General features: G+C 34.7%; 2 protein-coding genes and 1 pseudogene across 2 annotated transcripts; all 3 read left to right on the plus strand.

Annotated features, from left to right (window-relative positions):
• The first annotated feature begins 2581 nt into the window (after positions 1-2581).
• LOC120125704 (xanthotoxin 5-hydroxylase CYP82C4-like) lies at positions 2582-4446 on the plus strand. Its single transcript, XM_039144065.1, has 2 exons — positions 2582-3603; positions 3692-4446. Exons 1-2 carry the CDS (start codon positions 2635-2637, stop codon positions 4319-4321), a joined length of 1599 nt encoding a protein of 532 aa, XP_038999996.1. The 5' UTR covers positions 2582-2634; the 3' UTR covers positions 4322-4446.
• Positions 4447-7586: 3140 nt separating this feature from the next.
• On the plus strand, positions 7587-9848 carry LOC120125687 (annotated as a pseudogene).
• A 6043-nt stretch (positions 9849-15891) lies between these two features.
• On the plus strand, positions 15892-16540 carry LOC120125702. Its single transcript, XM_039144063.1, has one exon. The coding sequence runs from the start codon at positions 15962-15964 to the stop codon at positions 16433-16435; it is 474 nt and encodes a 157-aa protein (XP_038999994.1). The 5' UTR covers positions 15892-15961; the 3' UTR covers positions 16436-16540.
• Positions 16541-25100: the final 8560 nt, after the last annotated feature.

The raw sequence follows: 25100 nt of genomic DNA on the forward strand, positions 1-25100 counted from the left end.
GCAAATGTATTCAACTCTTGTGTACCCTATTATTTGAACCTGTGTTCTTGTTCGTGAACAATTTTCAATTTTGGAGACTATTTTATTACTATGGGCATTAATTATCAATTTTTTAAAATGGAAATTGAGGAAAGGAAAAAAAACGTTAATCTTGATGTTAACCTCGTTACGTATTTAAGGTATTATCAATTTCTTTTAAATAAAGTTATTATCAATTTATATAAAATTTTATGTAAATTTTAAGCTTAAGATAAAAATAAATGTCCAAATTATACTCAAAGTTAACTTTAGATGCCTAAAGAATTTTTCATTAAAAATAGGTGATTAATGTTTTCGACATTACATTTTTAGGTGTCTAATGTTTATGGCATTGCAGTTTTAGCTGTCTAATGTTAAATTAAATTGTTAAGTTACACTTGTCATACTTATAAATCTTTATTTAAAAAACACTTAAAATTATTGTTTTAAAAAATCTAATATTTTATTAAATTATTAAAATGAACTCAAAATCCTAAAAATTCTAATCTCAATCCCTTATAACCGTCGGTACCTACTAACGCCGTCAACCGGCCAAAACCCCGGTGGCGTGCAATTGTTCGAACCTCCACCGGCCAAACCCCGTGCTTTACGCGATGATTGTAGCAAAAAATCACGATTACAACGACTAAATGATTTCGACGACATGTAGCGATTTCGACGATTCAAGTGACGATTCCTCCTGTGTGCATTGGACTCCGATTAAATGAAGTACCCGATGACAAAGAACGACGACCAGGGCAACATTGCCAGCAACCAACGTGGGTAAAGGAGTTTGGACATAGCTGTTTTGGGTTCTTTTGAAATTTAAGAAAAAATGAATTTTTTTAAATAAATTTGAAGTTTAAATTTTTTATTTTAAAATAAAACTTTTGAAATTTTATAAACCTAACACATATCACTTAACGGTCATTATAGTCTATGTTCCTAAAAGTGTCGCTTGGAAACTTTAAACGTCTACTTTCAACAAAAAAAAATCTTTAATCACCTAAAGTTAACTTAGAATATAGTTTAGACACTTATTTTTTCAGTAAGCCTAAATTTTAACATATCTATATACTCATCTTGCATTATGCTCTTTTCTTTCAAAAAAAGATGTTCTTGTATTATATTTGTGTTATAAGTTTATTCATCACAAATTTACATAATTTGCAAGAACATGTAAAATAAACTTTCTAATCTTTATATTTTATTAATTAGAATTCTTGAAGAAGAAAAAAAAGACATTTTAAATGAAGAAGAAAGATGAACCCTATTTGTAGGTCCCCCCCAACATTTATATGATGCAGCGATCTATAAATGCACTGAAAGTGTCGTTTGTTTTTTTATAAATGTTAAATTAAGTTGACTCTTTCCAAAAATAAATAAATTAAGTTGGCATGAAAATAAATTATGCGACACCAAATATGGAATTAAAAGATTATTAAGTAATCTTGGTTCCTAAATAAGATTAAAGCCTCAATTATTTATATATACATGTATAATTTGGACAATAATATTCAAATCCAACTGTGTTGAACCGTGGACTAAATGATTAAACAGAATGTTATTATCTAAATATTAGGTCAAACAGTTACGTTTGTAGGTTGTGTACGCAATATCTATGGTTTAGAAATATTATAAACAAAAATTACTTTATAATCCCCTCATATTATTAAAAAAATGATAATTCAGTCCCGCACATTTTTTCTTTCCTTCCTTTTTCATTTTAAAAAAGTTGATAATTATTGACCATACGAATAAATATAGAGTCTCCAAAATTGAAAAATATTGAAGAAGCAGGGTACAGAAGAGTTGAATACAAATCTATAGGTTAGTCAATTAACGAAAGAGCTACATTTGACGGAAGAATATATGGCAGGGGCCTCAACTTGACTAACCCAGCCAAACACACTTGAAATGTCAAAAGTTGGTCATTGTCTTAATTTCAAACACACTTAATCATCTTACTTAATATTGATATTATTTATGCATAATTAATCGTTGTATATATGACTATGAGATTATAATTTTATTAAAATCTTAATATTTACGATATTTATTAAAATATTTTCTTTTAAGTTAATATATTATTGTAAGAAAAGGGACAAATGTTTAGATTTTGGGTTGCTTAAAGTTTCATGGTATATAAATATTATACGTGAATTCTAATATAAAGTTTATTTATACGTGAATCTTAATTTATTTTTATATAATCACTAATATTCAATTCATCATATATTATAAAAAAATATTTATATAATTCTAAATTTTATTTTATCTGATATACTAGATTAATTTAAAATTTTGTACATTTAATTAATTTAGATATTTACGCTACTGGCAGCACATGAATTTTCACAACAATCAATGTAAATTATATTGAAAATTCAAAACCTTTGGGGAAAAAAAGCTGAAATCAAAATGAGCTCAATTTGACTGAAATTATATAATGTTTTAAATAAGAGCCGTCTTTGACCAATAAATAAATCCAAAAACTAATGTCTCTCTCACGCCTATATATGCATAGACGAGTACTGAAATTAAGCAAACACCAACCATTTTACCTCTCTTCAATTTTGATCCATTCCTGCAATTAGTATACGACTGGTTCAGGATATGGATTATACCCTTTTCCAGTTCCCCACCATTGTGGTTGCTACCCTTGTAACTCTGCTCATCTATGTTTTCTCAAAGAAACTTATCGGTTCCAGGCCGAAGAGCGGCGGTGTGCCTGAAGCTGGTGGCGCTTGGCCGGTTATCGGCCACCTCCACCTCTTTAGCAGCAAGGAAATACTTTACCGTACACTGTATGCCTTGTCTCAAAAGTATGGACCCGTGTTTAGTCTTAGACTAGGGTCCCATAAAGCTTTGGTGGTGGGTAATTCGGAAATGGCTAAAGAGATTTTAACCGTCCATGACAAGGCTTTCGCTACCAGACCAAGCCTATCTGCCTCCAAGTTACTCGGTTATAACTATGCCATGTTCGGGTTCGCTCCTTACGGATCGTACTGGCGTGAGATGCGTAAGATAACAACCCTCGAGCTTCTCTCCAACCACCGCCTCGACATGTTCAACTTCAAGCAGATACGAGCTTCGGAGGTGCATATTGGGATTAAAGACTTGTACGAGACTTGGGCGACGAGAGGCGGCGGTAATGAAAACGGTGTTTTGGTGGACATGAAGCAATGGTTTGCTGATCTGACGCATAATATGGCTTTCAGAATTGTGGTGGGGAAAAGATACTATGGAGCTACCGCCCATTCCGCCGATGAAGGAGAGGCACGTCAATGCCAGAAATCCATCAAAGAATACTTTCACCTCTTTGGGGCGTTTGTGTTGTCTGATGCAATCCCGTTTCTTGGGTGGCTGGACGTCGGAGGACATAAGAAAGGCATGAAAAGGATAGCTGAGGAATTGGATGTTTTCGTCCAAGGCTGGCTTGATGAGCACAAAAAGAAGAGATTGAGTAACGGTGATAGAAAGGAAGATCAAGATTTCATGGATGTGATGCTCACTGTCACTGAAGATGCAAAGCTCAATGGGTTCGACGTCGATGCGGATACCATCACCAAGGCAACTTGTCTGGTAAGTAATACATTACAAACTGAACCTTGAGATTCAAGAAACAACTAGAAAAGTATCTGATATAAGCTTCTGTTTTGATTTTTGGCAGAATCTAATTTTAGGTGCAGCAGACTCGAACATGGTCCCTCTGATTTGGGGTCTGGCTTTGCTTCTTAACAATCCACATACCATGAAGAAGGCCAAAGAAGAGTTGGCTACATATGTTGGAAAAGACAGGCATGTGGAGGAGTCTGATATCAAGAACCTGGTGTACCTACAAGCAGTCTTGAAGGAAACACTCCGGTTGTACCCACCGAGCCCTATACTGGCGCTTCGAGCAGCCATGGAGGACTGCACCCTGTCAAACGGTTACCATGTAACTCCAGGCACGCGTTTGCTGTTAAATGCTTGGCAGATTCAGCACGACGAGCGAGTGTGGAGCAATCCCAATGAGTTCAAGCCCGAGAGGTTTTTGACAACACATAAGGACCTTGATTTAAAGGGTCAGAATTTCGAACTCCTTCCGTTTGGTGCTGGACGTAGAGCATGCTCCGGGGTCTCATTGGCTCTTCAAGTGATTCATTTGTCACTGGCCAGCGTCTTGCATTGCTTTGAATTGGAAACGCCTGATAATAAACCCGTGGATATGACGGAGAGCCCCAGCTTGGCAAATGTGAAGGCCACTCCTCTTCGTGTGCTCCTTAAGCCTCGTCTTAGCCCTGAGCTTTACAACCTTTAATTTTTTTTTGTTCTTTTATTACGTCAATAACAAATAGCAAGCCATGAAGTAGGATTGAAGTGCGGAGAAATAAGCAGAAGTTGGATTTTATTTGGGAAATCAGGGGTACTGATTGTTGAATAAATGTTATATATATACTTGTTTAATGAAGTTCATTTTGATTCCGCTATATGTTTGTGTATCCTCTGTATGAATCCAAACTAGAAGGACCATTCGTCACTCTAAAGGAAAATGAAATCTTTGATCCTTTGCAGAACTTGAATGTTATATATTCAAAGGCAGGGACAGAAATTCTAAGTCAATGTATTCCTTTAGAATTAGCCCTGCAAACTGTCGATGCTACTTGCTTGGCAAGAATCGCAAATGTCAAAGTTGGCGTTGTAAATACAAACAATTTTCTATCAATGAAAAAAATAACACATTCAAGAATTAAATGTCGAAGTTTTCAATTGCTAACATTGCCCTGAGGGAATACATTTACTATCGGATCCAAGCTGATCTTGAGTGATCCGCGGTGCTCGTTCTGATATGCTCCAAATCTTAACTGCCTTATCCAGGCTACCACTGTAAAAAAAGCCATCGTACCTCACCGGATGTGGATTCCTGATCTCTTTCTATAGCCAATCAGTTGTAGTGTATCAAGCATTGTTAGCACAGTACAAGGACGATCCAGTGGGATGGTGACGCAAATTAGTCTATATGCTGTATAATATCGGGCACAAGTGTAAACCAAACATTCTTAGAGATGTGTTGTTAGGAATGGCCCTCAATCTTATTCAGAAACTGTCCTCGTATAGAATGTTGTCTGAGTTTATTTAGCTCTTTAGGGGAAACTGGTCTGGTGTCAAATTCTATGTGTGACGCCTATCATGGCGTAGCATTGTCACCCCATCCAACAAATAATGTACCTGGAGAACTGCAACTCCGTCATGATCTGCATTTATTGGTAAAATGGGTACTCGCTCATATATGCAGTGTTGGAATTCAAAACATTTGTTATTCAAATCAGCAAATTACTAACACGTTATCATTGAGGTTTAAAAAGCTTAACCTGGAAAGATGCAGATTAGCAAGGGACCACAAACCAACAAATCTGAGCCTAATCTTCTTGTCAACCAAGCACCACTGTATTTAATTAGAACATGAATATCTATTACTGTAAATAATTAATTGGAGTTTCTTCTTCTTCTTTCTTTTCTTTTTTGCAGGCAACCACGAATCTTCTCAAGTGCTGCTTCCGATGCTTGTCGGAAGGCAATGAATAAACAAAGCAATAGATAGAGAGAGAAAGAGGGTTATCTTTTAGAGTGTTTATAAAGAATGTAACTCTAACGGATAATTGTCAATGTTTTATTGACCGTTCTGTATATTTTCAAGGTGGATGGAGTAATGGATTAAAATATCAAAGGTGTTACTCTCTTGTGCAGGGTGCCATTAAATATTTTCTCCTACTCAAACACTAAACCCCACTAGTCCCATGTGGTTTTGTTTCTTTTTTGGCTGGCTTCTACTTGATTCATGGATTTTGTGCCTTCTTGTCTTTAACCTCAAATCCTTAACAGTTTGTCTGATGAGTTCCAAATTCCAACAAGCTGTCATTAATCAAAACCAAATTTGTGAAGAGATTCTGAGATCTTAAGAGATTAGATGATGATGATGATGATGATGATTTAAAGGTAGCATCGGAATTCTCTTGTAGTGGGAAGCATACGTCCCCTCAAATAAACAACTATATGACCCACATTCAGAATTACAGATTTCATACATCCAAAAGAAAAGTCCCCATTGTCCTGACATTGTTAAATATATACCCACTATGAAAACGAGTACTACCCACCCTTCTTTTGTGCACTTTGTCGAATGCTTTGTCATCAAACCATGTGACAAAAATGGAGAAAGAAAATTTATGCTTTTTATCCATTTAAAAATCTATCTTCAATGATTTATCCCAATCTTCCATTTTTTCATTCAAATGAAATCACTCTTATCAGAATATCTCCAAGGTGACCACCATGAAAATAACTCAACTTGGTCATGAATTTATCAATTTTGGACATTGGAAGCATGCCATATTTTTTTAGGCCATAATATCAACTTTTATGTTAATGTTTTTTTTTTCTGATCAAACTAAAATACTTACAAAGTAGTATATATTCTAATATATTAGTATTTTTTTAATTAAGTAAAAAGATAGTACATTTTTAATACAAATATTAGAATTCGGATTCATACAAGATAAAATAATATAAATTTTCATGATTAGTCGATCAATTAATGGATGAGTGGTTTTAACTAAGCAGAGACTACTATAAATAAAGCTAACCCATACAGTTGTTTTCATACATGCATTTTCAAAATGAGGAAACTAAGACCAAAAAATAACGATGAATTTATTACTTGTAAAAGCGAGACATGCAAATTTTCAGTATTTTCTTCCAACGTTAAGGTAAAAATTTGAGGAAATATCAATTCCTCTGAGTACAGACATTGATGAAAGAAAATTGATGTTAACCCAGGGTAACCTAAAATTTAAATTCGAGAATAATTAATGTGCGGACAACATCGTTAAAAGTAGCCATTCTACACAAAAGCTATCAGGTGCAGTCGTGCAGAGATCGATGACTTAAATTTGATCAATGTAGATAATTAATTGAACCAACTCACATGAGTAATAATTGTTTTTTTTAAATAATATAAATGTTCAAAATATTTTTTTAAAAATACTTTTCACTCATCATTCGAACAAAAGCATAAGTAATTTTTAAATAAATATTTTTATTAAATTTTAATTAAATTGATATTATTAATATCATAATATATTTTATGTGTTCAAGTGCATTAAATAAATATATTCGAAAGAATGATGATATGTGCTTGAAGACACCAAAATCCATGAACTTTTCTACATATATGATAATAATTGTTATATCAATCAAAATCAAATATTAATAGAACGGATTATATAAAATAATATAAATACTTACTATTAATTATTTAGGTTTCAACCATGTTGGTTATTTTTAAACAATTTTTTATTTATTAATTCATTTTCTTCCTAAACATATATTTTCCATACACTAATGGTCTTCCATTTCAAAAGCAAAAGTACGTAAGCCAGGTAAATACCACATAGAATTCTCTCTTCTCCAGAACTGAAAACTCTGCTTAAGGAACGAAGAACCCTAAATGCTTCTGCTTTAGTTCTTTTTTTTTCCCATCAACAGCCATAAACCTTTAACTTCAACAAGCAAAGAAGAAAAGAAAAATGGAAGCTGAAAAGCCAAGCTCTAAAGGCCAAGCATGGTTAGATTTGCATTTTTCAACTTGATATTTCTCAATATTTCAAGAAAATAAAATTTAATATTTTCTACTCATTTTTTGTTTACAGGTTTTGTGCCACTGGATTACCAAGTGACGTTGTAATTGAAGTTGATGGCATAACTTTTCATCTCCATAAGGTTAGCAAAGCTTTGAAATTTTCATGTTTTTTCCGTCACTAAAATATTTTGTTTTTCCAGTTTAATGATGCCTTTTTGGGTTTTGTTTTTCAGTTTCATTTGATGTCTAAAAGTAGAAAACTTGATCAGTTAATAGCAGAGCAAGGTAGGCAATCATCAACTGCAACTGTTACTAAACAAAAGCAGCGTGAAACAGAGACCGAAATTGAAGAAGAGGATTGTCAAGAAGAAGAAGATGAATGTCAAATATCTCTACCTGATTTCCCTGGTGGTTCGGAAAGTTTTGAAACTGCCGCCAATTTCTGTTACGGCGTAAAGATCGATCTCTCCTCCTCCACCGTTGTTCCTCTCCGTTGCGCCTCCAAGTTTCTGGAAATGACTGATGAGTACTCCGAAGATAACCTTATTTCCAAAACCGAACGGTTCCTTTCTCTATCCGTTTTTAAAAGCCTTAAAGAATCGATCAAAGCGTTTAAATCATGCGAATCAGTGATGTCGTTTGCGGAATCTTTAGGCATTGTTCAGAGATTGATTGATTCTATTGCTTCGACAGCTTCTTCTGTGGATCCGACTCTGTTTGGCTGGCCAGTGAATAACGGAATCGTCGAAGCCAAAGGAGCTTCAAGCAAAGCTTTACCGAATGGACTCGAAACCTGTTTTAGACGAAAAGTTCCAGCTCGAACGAACAATGTAGAGTCGTGGTTTGAAAATCTGGCATTGCTGAGTTTGCCATTGTTTAAACGCTTGATTTTAACATTGAAAACGCGAGATCTGAGTCCAGAGATCATCGAAAGATGCCTTATATCTTACACTAAGAAGTACATTCTCATCGCGGTCGAATTGGCCACCGCCGCCGTCTTTGTCGTCGGCCTCTGTTGTTTCAGAGAGTGAACAGAGAGAGCTTTTGGAAACTATCATCTCGAACCTACCGTTAGAAAAGACCCGCTCCCGATCACCAACCGCAACCAGATTTTTGTTCGGTTTGTTACGAACTGCGAATATTTTAAACGTATCGGAAGCTAGCAAAGCCGCGGTAGAGAAAAAAATCGGAAGTCAGCTGGAGCAAGCTACACTAGACGATTTGTTGATTCCAAGCTACTCATATCTTAACGAAATGCTCTATGACGTTGATAGCATTGAGAGGATTTTAGGTTATTTTTTGGACGAATTAGAGGAGAGAACCGCGGAAGTAACTGAAGGTAATGTCTATAATAACAGCGTTGGACAGTTGGCGTGGATGGTTGTCGGAAAACTAATCGACGGTTACCTTTCGGAGATCGCTTCCGACGCGAATTTGAAGCCGGGGAAGTTTTATGATCTCGCCATTTCCCTGCCTGAGCAAGCTAGAAACTTCGATGACGGGCTTTACAGAGCTGTCGATGTGTACCTCAAGGTACAATAAGTAGCAAAAGAAAATCGATTAAATCTTAAGAATAAATAGATAAGGGGAGCTGATTAATTTTTTTTCTTTTTTGGTAACAGGCGCATCCTTGGATTCCAGAATCGGAGCGGGAAAAGCTATGCGGAGTTTTAGATTGTCAAAAACTAACGCTTGAAGCGTGCACACACGCGGCACAAAACGAGCGGTTACCACTACGCGCCGTCGTGCAAGTGTTGCTTTTCAAACAGTTACAGTTTCGTCAGGCGATCACGGAGACGTTGTCGGCGGCGGAAACGGAGCCGTTGAGTGCGGTAAGACCGTCGGAGGTCGGGAGGGAGGAAGAAGAGGAGGAGAAGGCAACATCGTTGTCACGAAGGGAGGAAGGGAGAAGGAGGGATAAAAAGTGGAGAGCGGCAGTGAGGGAGAATCAGGTGCTGGACTGGACATGGATAGTATGAGGACGCGGGTGCATCAGCTGGAAAGGGAATGTTCGACGATGAAGAAACTGATTCATAAGATAGAGAAGGAAGGTCCACGTGGCGATGGTTGGAGTGGGTCGTTGATTAAGAAGTTCGGGTGCAAGTTCAAAACTCAAGTTTGTGATTCTCATGAATCGACGGTCACAGGGACGCGAAGGGGCAGGCACGATCAATCAAACAAACTTCCACAACACCATCATCAACAATAGAGCTTTAAATGACTGTTTTAATATGCCACTTTAATATATGTATATATTAATATTTTAAAAAAAAAATCAAATATGTTGGTAACAATTTTATTAGACTCATCTTTTTAGGCAATATGGAAGTTGGGGCCTGGACATGAAGTTTAGCGGAGCAGGCAGATGGGGAATGTCTGACTGTGTTTACCTTTTTCCTTTTTGTGAGGGCAAAAAGCTTTAGTTTATGCGGGTGTGGGGCATTTTTTGCATTTGCCTTTGGAGTTTTAGAAATTGGAAGCATCAGGGGCAATGATGATAACTTTCAAAGATTAAGAGAGGCGATTTAGAGTCATATAACTATATAATTAAAAGAAGAAAAATGTTCATTGAGCTTCATTTGTGGTGTATTTTTTTCATCTTTCAACGAATTTTAAGTGTCTGACCTCTTAATAAAAAAAAAAGTGTCTGACCTTGGAGTTTATATGCCTTCCTAGTGATACTCATTTTGTGACATTTTAAATGCCCCAAGATATTGGCAAATTTACAGAAAAATTATCCTACATGTAATAATTATCTGTCAGATAACCTTTCTCCTAATATTATCGATCTAGCAACTTTTTTGACAAGGCACAAATAGTTTATCCGAGCATATGCCACGTAAAGGAAGGCACATATCGTTATCCACACCTTAGTTGAACCTCTGACATATACGGAAAGCACGGATCTTAAAGTGCGTCTTCCATAGATCCACATCATCCCTAAAAATATTTTTTAAAAAAATATGCTTTAAAAATTTTAAAAAATAAAACTATAGGGATTAATATCGTAATTTAATATATATTAATTATATGAGTTAAAGAGCTTAATGGGGTTAGCTGATATAGGCATATTATAGTGTTTATGTTATGTTTCTTAACAATGTAGAATAAAAGTTAAAAAGTGTTTTTATTGACAATGTGTTTATGTTATGTTTCTATGAGTTGCATTCGATCATTTTCATTACATTCGATTATTTTTATTACATTTTTATTTCAATTATTTACATATAAATGTAATAAGAAGTTGATAAATTATTAGGAGAAAGAGTGTCTGACAAATAATTATTACTTGTACGGATGATATGTTTGACCTTTTAATCTTAATCACACAGTGTTACATACTAAAAGATGATGGGACAATACAATAACACGAACTAATCTATATTCATGTTCGTTCGTTTAATTTTAATCGAATAAACACGAATAATTAATTGAATAAAATTTTTTGTTTGTGTTCATTCATTAAGAAATGTAGCTTGTTTGTGTACGTTCATGTTCGTTTATTAAAATGATAAATGAATATAAAATAACGAACATAAAATGTAGCTTTCTTTTAAATCAATCAAAATTTATTAGAAGAATATAAATAAAGAAAGATAAATATAAATTTAATTAAACAAATGAATATAAACGAATGGATTACCGGACGTAAATAAACATAAACGAATGGATTGCAGAACATTCACGGTTGTAAATGAACGAACGATTCTTTTGTTCATGTTCGTCCATTTAATTAAACGAACATAAAATATTATTTATATTTATTCATTTAATAAAAACGAATATAAATAAACTTCTCATTAAATATTTCATGAACAATCAGCTGAATGTTCAGTTTGTTTACGTGCCTAACTGCATTGTTATGAATGCGAAGAGTACACATTTCTTTAGAACTCATTATGGCCCAGATCACATGCATGACTTCAACATTTGATGCGCATCCGCTAACTGCTCCTGTTAAGAGGTTGCATTCTGTACTCCTACATGAGGTAAGATTGATCTAAAGATCAATTTGATAATTAAACTTTGAAAATTTTCTCTAATATTTAAGAGTACAATAAAAGAAGTTATCTAATATTATATTTATATATTTATGAATGGAGTAAATTTAGTTATGAATGTCGGCTCTACAAATAACCTATATAAAATTTAATCTAAATTAATTGATAAATAAATCAGATACCAATTATTAATTAAAAAAATCTTTCATTCGAAACTCAAGTTTTGAATTTTTGGGAACAGAAGCAAGTCCTAGTGTAGGGCTTAGCTGGAATCTATGAGGGGGCATACGTGGACTTAGCCCAATAACTACTATAGTTAGATTGCAAAATTAAACAAGCACCCAAAGGTCGCAGGTTTTAGACCTCCATTGGACATTCAAAACCAGTTTTCTTTTAGTTTTAAAGATTTCAACTTGAGTTCGGCTTATAATGCACTCTAATTTACATTTGGGCTTTAAACGTTTCTTTTCGAGGCTCATATTTTTTTCAGCGGGGCGTAAGTCTGAACACAAAAATAACTTTTAAGAAAAAATAAATAAAGTTTTAATAAAAGAATATTTAAAATATTGAAAGTTCTAAAAGATGATCATCTCTTCTCCTCTCGGTCCATTCTACTTGCAATAACATTTAAAATTCCTATTTGTTCCATATCTATATAAATGCATTTATATTATTTTTCTTTTAAAAAAAGTCCCTTGTGTGTGCAATGAACCCATTCATGGAGTCATTATCCTTTGCAATTTTAATTAAGTGCCCAGTAATAGGGGTGGAACATCACGGGTGAGAGGGTCTTGGTTTTCAAAATTTTAGGATATTAATATTTAACATTTTAAATTTTTTAGTTTAATCTTTTTAAAAACTTTATAATTTTTTTATTATAATTTTTAATTTTATCTTTTTAAAATAAAAAAATTGCTATCATGGTATTTTTTAATTTTCAACTATGAACTAACATCATTTTATGGCGATATGTCAGCATTATAATTAAAGTACCAAACATGTAGTTTACCCTAAAATTATTTGTCAAGATCCGTGACCACTAATAACTTGATCTGCTTGTAAGGAAGAATTTGATGTTGAGACATGATCATTTTGACCAAAGAAAACGAGTCCCTTGAGGGCCTACCAAATGTGCATGAGAACCTTATATTACATAAAAAATGCGTTTTGGACAAGGTAGGAACTTTCATGGCAATGCCAATGGCTTCCTTTTTTTTATGATCCCATATGGCTATATGATTGAATCAAAGATAACAAATCCCTTTAAAAAAAATCTACAAGATTTAGTTGAATTTATATTCATATATTTGTTTGTAATTAGGGGGAAAGGTGGTGTTTTGGAGCTTATAATTATGGATGTAGTGTGTTTATGTCGGTTGGTGGGGTTTAACCTCTTGTTTGCCAACCAAAGTTACTTATACAATCCAATGGAATAAGCAATGAAACATCTATACAAGAATGTTACAAATCAAATCCTTGTCGAGTATTATTTTTGGACATTATTTTCATTCGTGGAAACTCCAAATGAAATCTCTCAAGCTAGTTTTGCATTATTAAGTTTTTGGATGCCATACCATAAGTGAAAAACTAGTCTCATAAACATTATTCAAATGGTCCTTTGATTATAAGGCAAAGCCTTATTGCATCTCTAAATTATTAGAAGTTACAAAATGATTACCCGACTATTAATATGTTTCAAAATCATCATTTTCTGTTAATAATTGACGGTCGTCTGAGCTGAACATTAATATGTTAACTGAAATATTATAAAATATGATCTCATAAGCCATAGTCGTTTGAGTTATATAGTTGTTTGAGATCCTGAAATTATATTTTATCACATCGAAGTCAACAAATTAACGTTCAACTCATACTACCAGCAATCTATAAATGAAAAAGGACGAGGTTGAAATATATGAATAGTCATGTGACTATTTCATAACTTTTAATAGTCGAATGACTCAACAAAGTAACATCCTATAGTAGTAGGACCATTTTGTAACTTTTGATAATCAATAACTCAAAAAATCAGCATCTTATAGTCAAGTGACCATTTTTATACTTTACCCTATAAAATGAATGTTTGAGAATATTTTCTCCTAAAGGACTAATCACCCGGGTTAGGGGTTCAAAATTCGGTTTTAACTGAATTCACCGACCGAATCGAACTAATTCGATTAATTTGATCGGTCACCGAATTAGTTCGATCGGGAACAATTAATGTTTTTTTAGATATTCGGTTAATGGTTAATTCGGTTTGAAATCGGTTAATTAACCGAATTAACCGAAATAAAATTTTAAATTTTAAATATATTTTATATAACATATGAGCTCAACCCAAACCATTTAAAACCCAATTAATAATTTAAGATCCAATAACTTTTAAACATAAATCAATATTAATTAATTAAAAAATTTATATAAATTTTTTATTTTATAATTATATATTATTTAAATTAATTATAAACAGTTTTTCTGAATTAAAAAAATATTAAATATATTACATATAACATATGGGCTCAGCCCAAACTATTTAAAACCCAATTAATAATTTAAAATCCAATTAATAATTTAAGATCTAATAACTTTTAAACCTAAATCAATATTAATTAATTAAAAAATTATATAAAATTTTTATTTTATAATTATATATTATTTAAATTAATTATAAACTATTTTTTAATTTTTATATAAATTAGAAAATTTAAAAAAAATTTGGTTAATTCGAAAATTAACCGAATTAACTAAAATTTATTCGGTTCGGTTAATATTTTCGAAAAAAAAAATTCGGTTCGATTAACGGTTAAAGAAAAAAAAATTCGGTTAATTCGGTTAATGGTAGTTCGGTTGGTTCGGCCACTGAATTAACCGAATAAACAGCCCTAACCCGGGTTATCTCCTAGAGGACTAATCGCCCGGGATTATTAATTTTTAATATATATATATATATATATATATATAATACCTAATACAATGTGAATACCATTTGTAAAAATGTGTTTTTCACTAATGAAACATTATTAAAATATTTTTAAATTTTTTAAAATCATATAAACTGTATTTATTCTAATCCTACTTAAAAAAACACCAACACTATCCCAAATAATAATTGCTTTCCATGATTCCATCCCATATTTAGTGCAATTGATTTAAAAAGGTTGGATTTAATCTCCTTTTAGAATTTTAAATTGACTATACAGAGTGAATTTTTTTTTATATAAAAGGAACCCAATGAAGCTTCATAGGAAGGGCAACACAAGGACATATGTTATCATTCCTCAATTATTAACCTTTATTTTATGAATAGATCAACATCTTCCTAACTTGAACTTTAGATTACATATTTATCACCCAACAAAACTAAATAAATAAATAAATAAAACTATATGTTTTAATGCATGTAGAATGGATAAGCTTCACCTGTTTTATAATATGAACTGTAGCCTTTATAATAGAGATTCAAAACTTTAAGATATTTTTTAATATTATATCATTTAAATCTTATATCACCTGTAAATTAAAAAATAATTTATATTTAAATAAGTTTAATCTCTTGATTTTTTTTTAATAATTTGATGTGATTATAAGATAATATATGTTTAAGATTTTATTAATCAATTAATAACACACATCTTATAAACGTAACTACTCAAATTCATTTATCTTTTATTATCAAAACTATTTGATGTATAATACATTATAATATAAAACAGTAACAATTAAATGAGATTACAAACTTCGTAGGATTTAAACAATCCTTCCCTCTTATATAAAAGTGTTGAAGGGCAAGTTGACAAATCTACAAGTAACATGAATTTACGCTTAAATAGAAGTTATTAGATTATACTTAAACTTTTTAAATTTAATGGTAAGCTATGTGAATAGTTCATTTTACACTTTTTGATCATCAATTAAAAATTAAAATTAAATAGTCTCTCACATTATCGATTCATCTAGTTTAAGTTTTTTTATTATTAATTTCCGTTAATCTCATTTTATTTAAATTGATAACATAGTTGATGAACTAAAATTGAATGGAAGCTAACGACGGCTGTGCTTTAGACTCTGATTCTCAGTCACTTATACAACCTGTCACCACCAACTTACAGGCTGGCAACCCCTGCCCACTGCTCCCACAAAAATGCTTATTACCACATCACGACGAAATCCTACGTGGCACTCCCTTGTTTCTCTTTCTCTTATATATAAACTCCCCCAAGCCCCATCTTCCACACTTGCCATTCACCAAAAGGTTCAATCTTTTTAGTTCCAAAAAATAAAAATAAAACGACAGCAGCATTAAACTCCACGAATCTGGAGAATGGGTATTTGTAGTTCTTGCGATTCGAATCATGTAGCCACGGCCAAGCTGATTCTCCAAGACGGAAGATTGCAAGAGTTCCCTTACCCTGTTAAGGCTTCTTACGTTATACAGACGAACCCCACGTGTTTCATCTGCAACTCCGATGAAATGGACTTCGACGACGTCGTGTCGGCCATCGAAGAAGACGAGGAGCTTCAACCCGGTCAACTTTACTTTGCCTTGCCGTTGAGTTTTCTTAAACATCGCCTGCGGGCTGAAGAAATGGCTGCATTGGCTGTTAAAGCTAGCTCCGCTTTGATGAAAAGTAATAACCGTGGTGAAACATGTGGATGCAGATGTAAAACCGTTACTCCTTTTCCGGTTCCGGAGGAGTCTCATCGTCGGAAAGTTGCCTCTGCCGGCAGTGCCGGCGGTGGTGCGAAGAGAGGGAGGAGAAAGTTACAGGCTATGTTGAGTGTTATTCCCGAATAGGGAGGGGTTATTTTGGGTAAAGAAGAGTGATATTTTTGTAAATAAGCAATGATGTTGAGCGGTTGTTAGTGTAATCTTTGGTAGAAATGGAGGTGATTACCTTAAGAGAAAATCGCCTCAGTGACCAAAAAAAAGTTATAATATACGATTTTAACCAACTTTTTTTGGATTTGCGAAAATGACCAACAAAATCGCAACGCGAAATAAAAATCGCAACGCGATTTAGAAAATCGCAACGTTGAAAAGAAAATCGCAACGGTCAAAAGAAAATCGCAACGCGATATTCCAAGAATCGCAATGCGATTAAGAGAATCGCAACGCGATCTTCCAAGAATCGCAACGCGATTAAGAAAATCGCAACGCGATTCAGAAAATCGCAACGCGATTAAGAAAATCGCAACGCGATTAAGAAAATCGCAACGCGATTCCAAGAATCGCAACGCGATTCCAAGAATCGCAACGCGATTCAGAAAATCGCAACGCGATTAAGAAAATCGCAACGCGATTCCAAGAATCGCAACGCGATTAAGAAAATCGCAACGCGATTCCAAGAATCGCAACGCGATTAAGAAAATCGCAACGCGATTCCAAGAATCGCAACGCGATTAAGAAAATCGCAACGCGATTAAGAAAATGAGTAAATTCTTTCAAAAGCTATTGTATTTGTTTCTTTCTTAAGAATTTTCTCTAAAAAGATAGTATCCGCGCGGACGTGTCGAAGACACGTATTACCACGACCACGACCACGACCACGACCCGAGACGAGACGAGACGAGACGGCGGCGGCGGCGCGCGAGAGTCCCCCTTGTTCTCTTTCACTCAACAAGGAAATGGGAAATCCAAGCCTTAAATACACTTCCCAATAGTGTTTCCAATACTATGTGGGATTGAGCATTACTCAACACTTCAAAGAAAATATAGCAATTTTTGTAGTATTTTCCCGCTTAATCCATATCTAAAAATATTAAAACATTTTATCAAGAGAATTAAAAGAGTTGTAGATATCTACATTTCAATTCAAACTTATACATATAGTTTTAATATGATAAAATGTTTTAATATTTTTAAATATGGATTAAGCGGGAAACATGCTACAAAAATTGCTATATTTTCTTTGAAGTGTTGAGTAATGCTCAATCCCACATAGTATTGGAAACACTATTGGGAAGAGTATTTAAGGCTTGGATTTCCCATTTCCTTGTTGAGTGAAAGAGAACAAGGGGGACTCTCGCGCGCCGCCGCCGCCGTCTCGTCTCGTCTCGGGTCGTGGTCGTGGTCGTGGTCGTGGTCGTGGTCGTGGTCGTGGTCGTGGTCGTGGTCGTGGTCGTGGTCGTGGTCGTGGTCGTGGTCGTGGTCGTGGTCGTGGTCGTGGTCGTGGTCGTGGTCGTGGTCGTGGTCGTGGTCGTGGTAATACGTGTCTTCGACACGTCCGCGCGGATACTATCTTTTTAGAGAAAATTCTTAAGAAAGAAACAAATACAATAGCTTTTGAAAGAATTTACTCATTTTCTTAATCGCGTTGCGATTTTCTTAATCGCGTTGCGATTTTCTGAATCGCGTTGCGATTGCGATTCTTGGAATCGCATTGCGATTTTCTGAATCGCGTTGCGATTCTTGGAAGATCGCGTTGCGATTCTCTTAATCGCATTGCGATTCTTGGAATATCGCGTTGCGATTTTCTTTTGACCGTTGCGATTTTCTTTTCAACGTTGCGATTTTCTAAATCGCGTTGCGATTTTTATTTCGCGTTGCGATTTTGTTGGTCATTTTCGCAAATCCAAAAAAAGTTGGTTAAAATCGTATATTATAAGGCATTTTTGGTCACTGAGGCGATTTTCTCTTACCTTAAAGTAAAAAAAATTCTAGTATGTCTTTACAGTATCATTTGCCCATGTAAGGGTCGAGTTACAGTTTTACCCCTATTTGGGTCAAAAATCAATTTCACACAATTTTCTATAATTATATGGTTATCTATATTATTATTAAAACAATTAATTTAATTAATGTCATCAATCTACCTAGCACAAGCAATCTTATTAAATCGACATTTAATTTGTTCTTTTCAATTTAGGCGCGTGGGCAAGACTTGCAACGAAACTAGATTCGAGTTTTGATTCGAATTTCACGACTTTTAAATTAATTTTTTAGATAAATATTATATTTTATATGAAAAATAAACGTCCATATACAATTAGACCAAATAATCAAATAAAAACACTAAACATTTATATTTCATTCTAATCTGCTTACCAAAAACGTTGATCACCACGCAAGCTCGCCACCTTTACACTATCTTCCTCATTTTGTCCACCGGTTCTTTATTCCTCCTATACACCTCTTTGAAGTACCTGCTGTTTCTTTTTTTCCAAACCAATCAATGCACCCATTCCAAGCCAATGAAACAGGAAAGAAAGAAATACTTTATTTTGGCGTTGTTGCACGTCCAATTAAACTCCCGACTCCGATCTATCATCGATCTCGACGGATTGCAAGCTCTCAAAATTCACTTTTAAATGCGTCTTAAATAAGTATATTCAAAGAGGTGGTCATGCCTCTCCCGTTCATTCGAATGTAAAACATAATCAATATTTAATATTTCAACCGAAAGAGATAATGCGATTCGATTATATTAGGTTGGATTCTTTTTTAAAAAAATAAAGCTCATATACTAGATCATGTTGTAATTTTTAGAATATAAGTTTAAATCATATTTTCGAAAGTGTAACACCCCAATTTAGGGGCTAAATTTAAGAAAATATAAAGTGGTGGATTTAATTGGTATTTGGAAGAAATTTGGGGATTAAATTGTCAGATTTCAAAGATGGCAGACCGTTTTAAGAAATGCATGAAGATTAGTGGCTAAAGTCATAATTTAACCAATTTTTATATATGTTGAATTATAAGTTCCCCGTGCGCAGGTTCAGCGGAAAATTTTCCAGTTTTCCTCTCCCGTTCTCCCTCCTTCGAACTCCGATCTACTCGCCGTCCGACCTCCGATCGACGAGCCGAAACCACCATCGTGTTCGTTGTCAACCGAGGAACAAAACCCCTCAAACCTTTCATCGTGAATCATCTCCGTTCGTCGTTAATTTCAGTCGGAAGTATCGTCGGTAATAACTCGGTTTTAGTTGGTTTTTCATCGATTCACAACGATCGGGTCATCCGTTTACAACACCTCCCGCACCATCGTGTTCCTTGTGCCGTTCCGAGTCCACCGGTGTCCTCCCTTTTCTCCGGCGGCGGCGGCGCGTGTGGAGGTGAAGCGGTTAAAGTTTCCGATTTGTTGAAATCGAGCTCTCCGCCATTCAAAATTGTGAACCGAGCTTTGTAAGTATCTCGAAATCGCTCAAAATAATTTTTAGAAATTTTTCCGGGATTTTATCACTGTTCACGCGCCCCCACGCGCCGTCACTGCGCGTGGGGAAGACAAAAGTGACCGGTTTGACCAGTTTTAGTGGATAGTTGACCGGTTTGACCGGTCATAACCCGACCCGACCCGTTTACCCGACCCGTTTACCCGACCAATTGACCCGACCCGACCCGTTGACCCGTTGACCGTTGACCCACGTTGACCACTGTTGACCAAAACTTTGACTGGCTTTGATCGGGCATTAAACGACCTTTGACTTCGACCGAGTATACCTATCCTGACATTTTTCGACGTTCCAAATCCGATTCCGCTGTCCGTTTTTCGAAATTCGAACCCGAAGGCCTCGAAATTGTCAGTCAAACCTGTTGACTTTGATTTTGACCGAAAATTCCAAATTTCTGAAAAGTCATATTTTATGCTTTCGATGTCCTGAATCCGAATCCGAAGTCCGTTTTGCCAAATTCGAACTCGGTAAGCCGTCTTTCACTAATTTATCACCCGATTCGATCCGTTTATCGTAATTAAGCTCCGTTTCTGATATAATTTATGTTGATATGTATCTGAGGAATTATTGGAAGTTGAATTGAAGATCAAAGGCGTTCGAATGGAATTTTTATGGTCGATCAGTATTGCACAGAAATCGAGGTAATACTTTACTACCTCTTTATGCTTTATGAAACATGTTGATATTGGTAAATGCATGGATAAGATAATGTTGGTCACTTTTGTGGAGTTGAATAATTTATACACTCGATATGAATGTGGTAGAAATTCAGTAACTGAATATGGATCGAATGACTAATATAAGAGATTGAAAGATTGTTAGAATTAAATTACAAGTTGTGATTAGTGATAAAGAAATTGGCCATGGATTTGTAAATTATATTTTATATCATCAAAGGTTAAATGTTAAAGGTACTTGGATGAGAAATTATGAGAATACTCCGGTAGGGTAAAATTCTGAAAATACCCTTATATTGTAAGATGACAAGAATTGTCCTTGGAAGTTGGTTAATAACTCTGAAAAGATATATTGATTCGGTAAAATTTCATATGTGCATAAGAAAATGCTAGTTTTGCTTAGGAAATACGGATAACCGGTTTTTAAACCCGAGGGTTTGTGCAAGATACTAGAAGTCGGTTAAAGAATCATTTTAAGATCAAAGAATGTTCGGGAAAGCAATTAATATAGGATCTCCAAATTATATTATTTTTTGTTAAGAGTTAATACCGAAATTATCTGGTTAAGAAATTACGAAAATGCCCTTGAGAGGTAAAATAGTCCAAGTTGACTCTGAATGAGAGAGTAACCTGAGAATTTGTTTTTAAATCGATAAATTACTGATTTGGTTGTTGAGATCCTACCTTTGTATGGAAAATTTTCTGAAAATTCGTTAGTAACATTTGAAAGACATTTAACCTGGAAATTACCGAATTGAGTAAATACCTGAAGAATGATTTATCGAATGTGCTATTTGGTCAGAATTGTTTGAAAGGACTGAAGTAAGTGATAAGATTAAATTAAATAATAAGATCAGACGTAAGGAAATGATGGAAATACATTGGATCTGTAAATGACCAAAATACCCCTGGAATGGAAATGACTCAAGAATGTCACCAAGCTCATGAATGAATGGATATACTCAAAGCTTTGTAATGAATATAAAAACGTTGAGAACCAAAATGCCCTTATGACCTAGAATAAGTAAATGTCTTGGATTAATTAAGAAATCCAAATAAACATGGATGTTGTGCTACCAGTAAAAGTTATGGAACGCAACTTAAGTGATCAACCAACGCTAGTGCTATATCATTACCTGAATGATATAATTACCACTTGAATGTTTGTTCGTCTTCTCAAATTTGGATCGATGATAATTCTGGAAGTACTTGGTTCAGCTCAACTTTAGAGTGCATACAGTACTAATAAGTGGGTATTCGTGAGATAAATCAACCACGAATACCAGAATGACTTTATTATATGACTAAATTGAATTGAAAGGAAGTGCAACATGTATTTGAGATTCAGAAATGTCTGAACTATTCTGGAAAACTCTAAAGTAATCGGGATAAACTTGCTTACTAAATGAACTAAGTAACCTCAATGACCGAGGATTAAATAGGTGATTGGATGAGTTTGGAAACATTGTATGAATTGTCCTTATGGGTTATGAACATGAATTAAGTACGTCCATATTTTCTGATATCGTTGAAACATGGAAATGTAATAAAGACCCTTGGAAGATCTATTCAGCGATAATTATGGGGATGATCTATTGATATGCATTTTGGTATTAAAGAGTGAATGCATTGGAAGGATAATGAATTGATTTGTTGACATGCATCAGTCTGTGAGTTGTGTAACTTGAGTTGTTTGATAATACTATCGATAGTCATAGATCGTAAATGACTTGAATCTTCGATTACATATTTTGATCTAAAATCAATTCGGTCATGTTTGAAAACGCAAGTAACGCAGAAGGAAAAGATTCTGAATACCTCATTTGGTACAATTGGGTTGAAATCCTATGAATTCAAAGTATATTCCTGAATACCCCTGATTGTTTGGGTAATGGAATCACTCGCAGTAAATCTGAATTTAGAATTATTATGTAAAAAGGTTCCTGAACGTTTTCCTGATGCACATGGAAACTTAGTGGAATTCTAAAGTATCAATCAGAAATGTCTGATTATATCGGTTAGAAATCGATTCTCTTCAATGAGATCTTATTCCTGGAATCTGATCAAATTGCACAAGTTCGTGTTATCTATATTGATAACTACAAAATGCGTCTGAAAAATATATGGATTCTCTAGTGTGTTCCTTATATTTTGAAAATAATTGTTTTATTGTTTTAACACGTGGTACACTGAAATCTATGGTTTCTGTTTTATGGATGCACCGACTTAACGGTGATGGCTTATGGATTTGTATCATTGTATAAACTGTATCTTGGAGATACAGATTTGTAAAGTACAGCTCTGATCAAGCTGGAAAATTTTTATGGACCTAATGTGACACTTAGGTAGGCTCTGCGGCCCTGAGATCATTCTCGGGTAGGCCCTGCGGCCCTAAGATGTGTTCTTAGGTAGGCCCCACGGCCCCGAAATCTATCTTGGGTAGGCTCTCAGGCCCTAAGATGTTCCCTTAGGTTAATTCTTTGTAAGATGATTTTAAAATACGAGTTTAAAAAGCTCCACTACAATATGGTTTATGGGATTTTACTGAACTATCATTTGATTAGTGTACCTATTATGATTTTATCGTATTGATGAAACACACTAGACATCCTATTTGACCTCATGAAAACGTGATTGTATGAAAGGTTTCTTATGAACTGAGATTCATGGCTTCTACTCGATGAACTTCTAAGGGAACCCAAATTATTCTACAAGCTGGTATACATATGATTCAATAAGGAAATTATATGGCTTTCTATTTATCTACATGTCATGTAGCATCATCTGGTAGTTCTGTATTACTGAGCTTTCCAAAGCTCACTCTATTACTCACCTTTTCAGGTTAAAACAATTGTACCAGTGCATCTATCGACTTCAGTAAGGGAGTTCTTCCGGCGTGGTTGCAGAGTATGGTATTTGTGATTAGGGGGCATGTAATTGTATTTTGATTTATATACGAGTTTGGAAATCTGTTTTATTTTTAAATAGTGATAAATGATTTTATAAGTTTACATGTTCTGATAAAAAGTTTTAAAATTTCCGCTATTTTTATGGTGGGTCGCTCCGGTGACCCTAATGTGACTTTCCGAATCGGATCGGGCTACCCGCATCGGTCTGGGGTGTTACAGAAAGTGTGTATTTTTATTGAATCAGATCAAATTAGTCGAAAATCTGATATAATCTGACCCATAATCATCTCTAATTTTATATACATTGTACAACTTATAGTTGTAAACTTTTTTTAGGAAAGTAATAACTTATATTCCAATAGCATCAATGATAACAAGTTGCTTAATACACTCAGGTTCGTCTAGGAAAAACCAAACTGGATTGTGGTTCGATAAGCCCATTGAGCCAGCGTATGTGTCACTCTATTTGCTTCCCTACAGACATAGTGAACTTTGAAAGAAGGATTAGCCTATTGAGCAACAATCCAATTGTAGAGAGGTCCTGGGTCTTGTTCAGAGTTCGATTAGCCAATTCGTTCACCACAGAGATGGCATCTACTTCAATTATCACATTGCTCCATCCATTCTCGACCGCAAGTCGAACTCCTTGTGAAAATGCATAATCTTCCATGGATTTTGCAGTGTTGGGGGATCAATCTGTCTAGCCATTCCTCCAAAGACCATTCTATTAGGATCTCGTGATACAATGCCAACGACGACCTTCTGAGATTCGGGACAAAACGCTCCGTCCACATTGATCTTGATCAAACCCTACGACGGCTTACACCAATTGTGATTTCAACGGGGAGGGGTCTTTTCACTAAGGCTAGCGAACGGATTGGAGACCTGTTTAAACTCACCGAGAAGATTCCAAGCATTTATAATGACATCTCTGTCCGGTTGAAGCTCAGTGTCATGGATCCATTTATTCCTACGATTCCAAATATTCCAAAGCAGCATAAGGAGTAAATCAAATCCTTCTCGGTTTAGCTTGGGGACCCTGAAGTTCATCCAATCAAAACATGAATTCCCTTCCCAGTCAACAATAGATTCAGGCAAACCAGACAGACTGAGAATAGGTCTCGACTTAGGGCAGATCTTAATCGCATGCAGAGCAGATTATTGAATGGAATTTAAACTCAAACGAAGTGATTACAACTAGCAGTTAGTTGAAAATGCTTGGCCATTAGATGATATATCAACTTAATTGAACAATTGCTTGTTTGGTTGCTTAGAAAATTACCATGCATGAAAACAGACAAGTGGGGAAAATAAAATAATAATTTTAAAGTGTGGAGGGACCATGGCCAACAAACACCCAAACCATCCATCATTTCACACAACTTGCTGGTCCTTAGCTTCTCGTGAGTTGGTCCAAATTTAGATGGAATTGCATTCAATTATTTCTTTATTTAAGGCATATGTTTATACACACACATACATATACTACTATCTTGGATTCGTCTGGAAAATTCATTATTCTAAAACCCGGATCAAAGGCTACCAATCATCTTTTAAATTGCGACCAATAATCTTAAATGATGAGATGAATATAAAATACAATAATTTGGGTCTCCCACTCAGCTTTTCTTTCTATTTTTCCTAGCGTGCTATTTTGCTAAAATAAGCCTTTAGGGCCTCAACTACCTTGATCATGGAGCTCCTG

This window comes from Hibiscus syriacus, unplaced genomic scaffold, assembly GCF_006381635.1.
Source record: "Hibiscus syriacus cultivar Baekdansim isolate YM2019G1 unplaced genomic scaffold, ASM638163v2 tig00110437_pilon, whole genome shotgun sequence".
Classification (NCBI taxonomy): Eukaryota; Viridiplantae; Streptophyta; class Magnoliopsida; order Malvales; family Malvaceae; genus Hibiscus; species Hibiscus syriacus.

Bases quoted from the DNA above. Each gene is read 5' to 3' on its own strand.
- LOC120125704 (XM_039144065.1), top strand. From the start codon at position 2,635: ATGGATTATACCCTTTTCCAGTTCCCCACCATTGTGGTTGCTACCCTT. The intron at 3,604-3,691 runs GTAAGTAATACA...GATTTTTGGCAG, and splicing joins TCACCAAGGCAACTTGTCTG to AATCTAATTTTAGGTGCAGC.
- LOC120125702 (XM_039144063.1), top strand. From the start codon at position 15,962: ATGGGTATTTGTAGTTCTTGCGATTCGAATCATGTAGCCACGGCCAAG.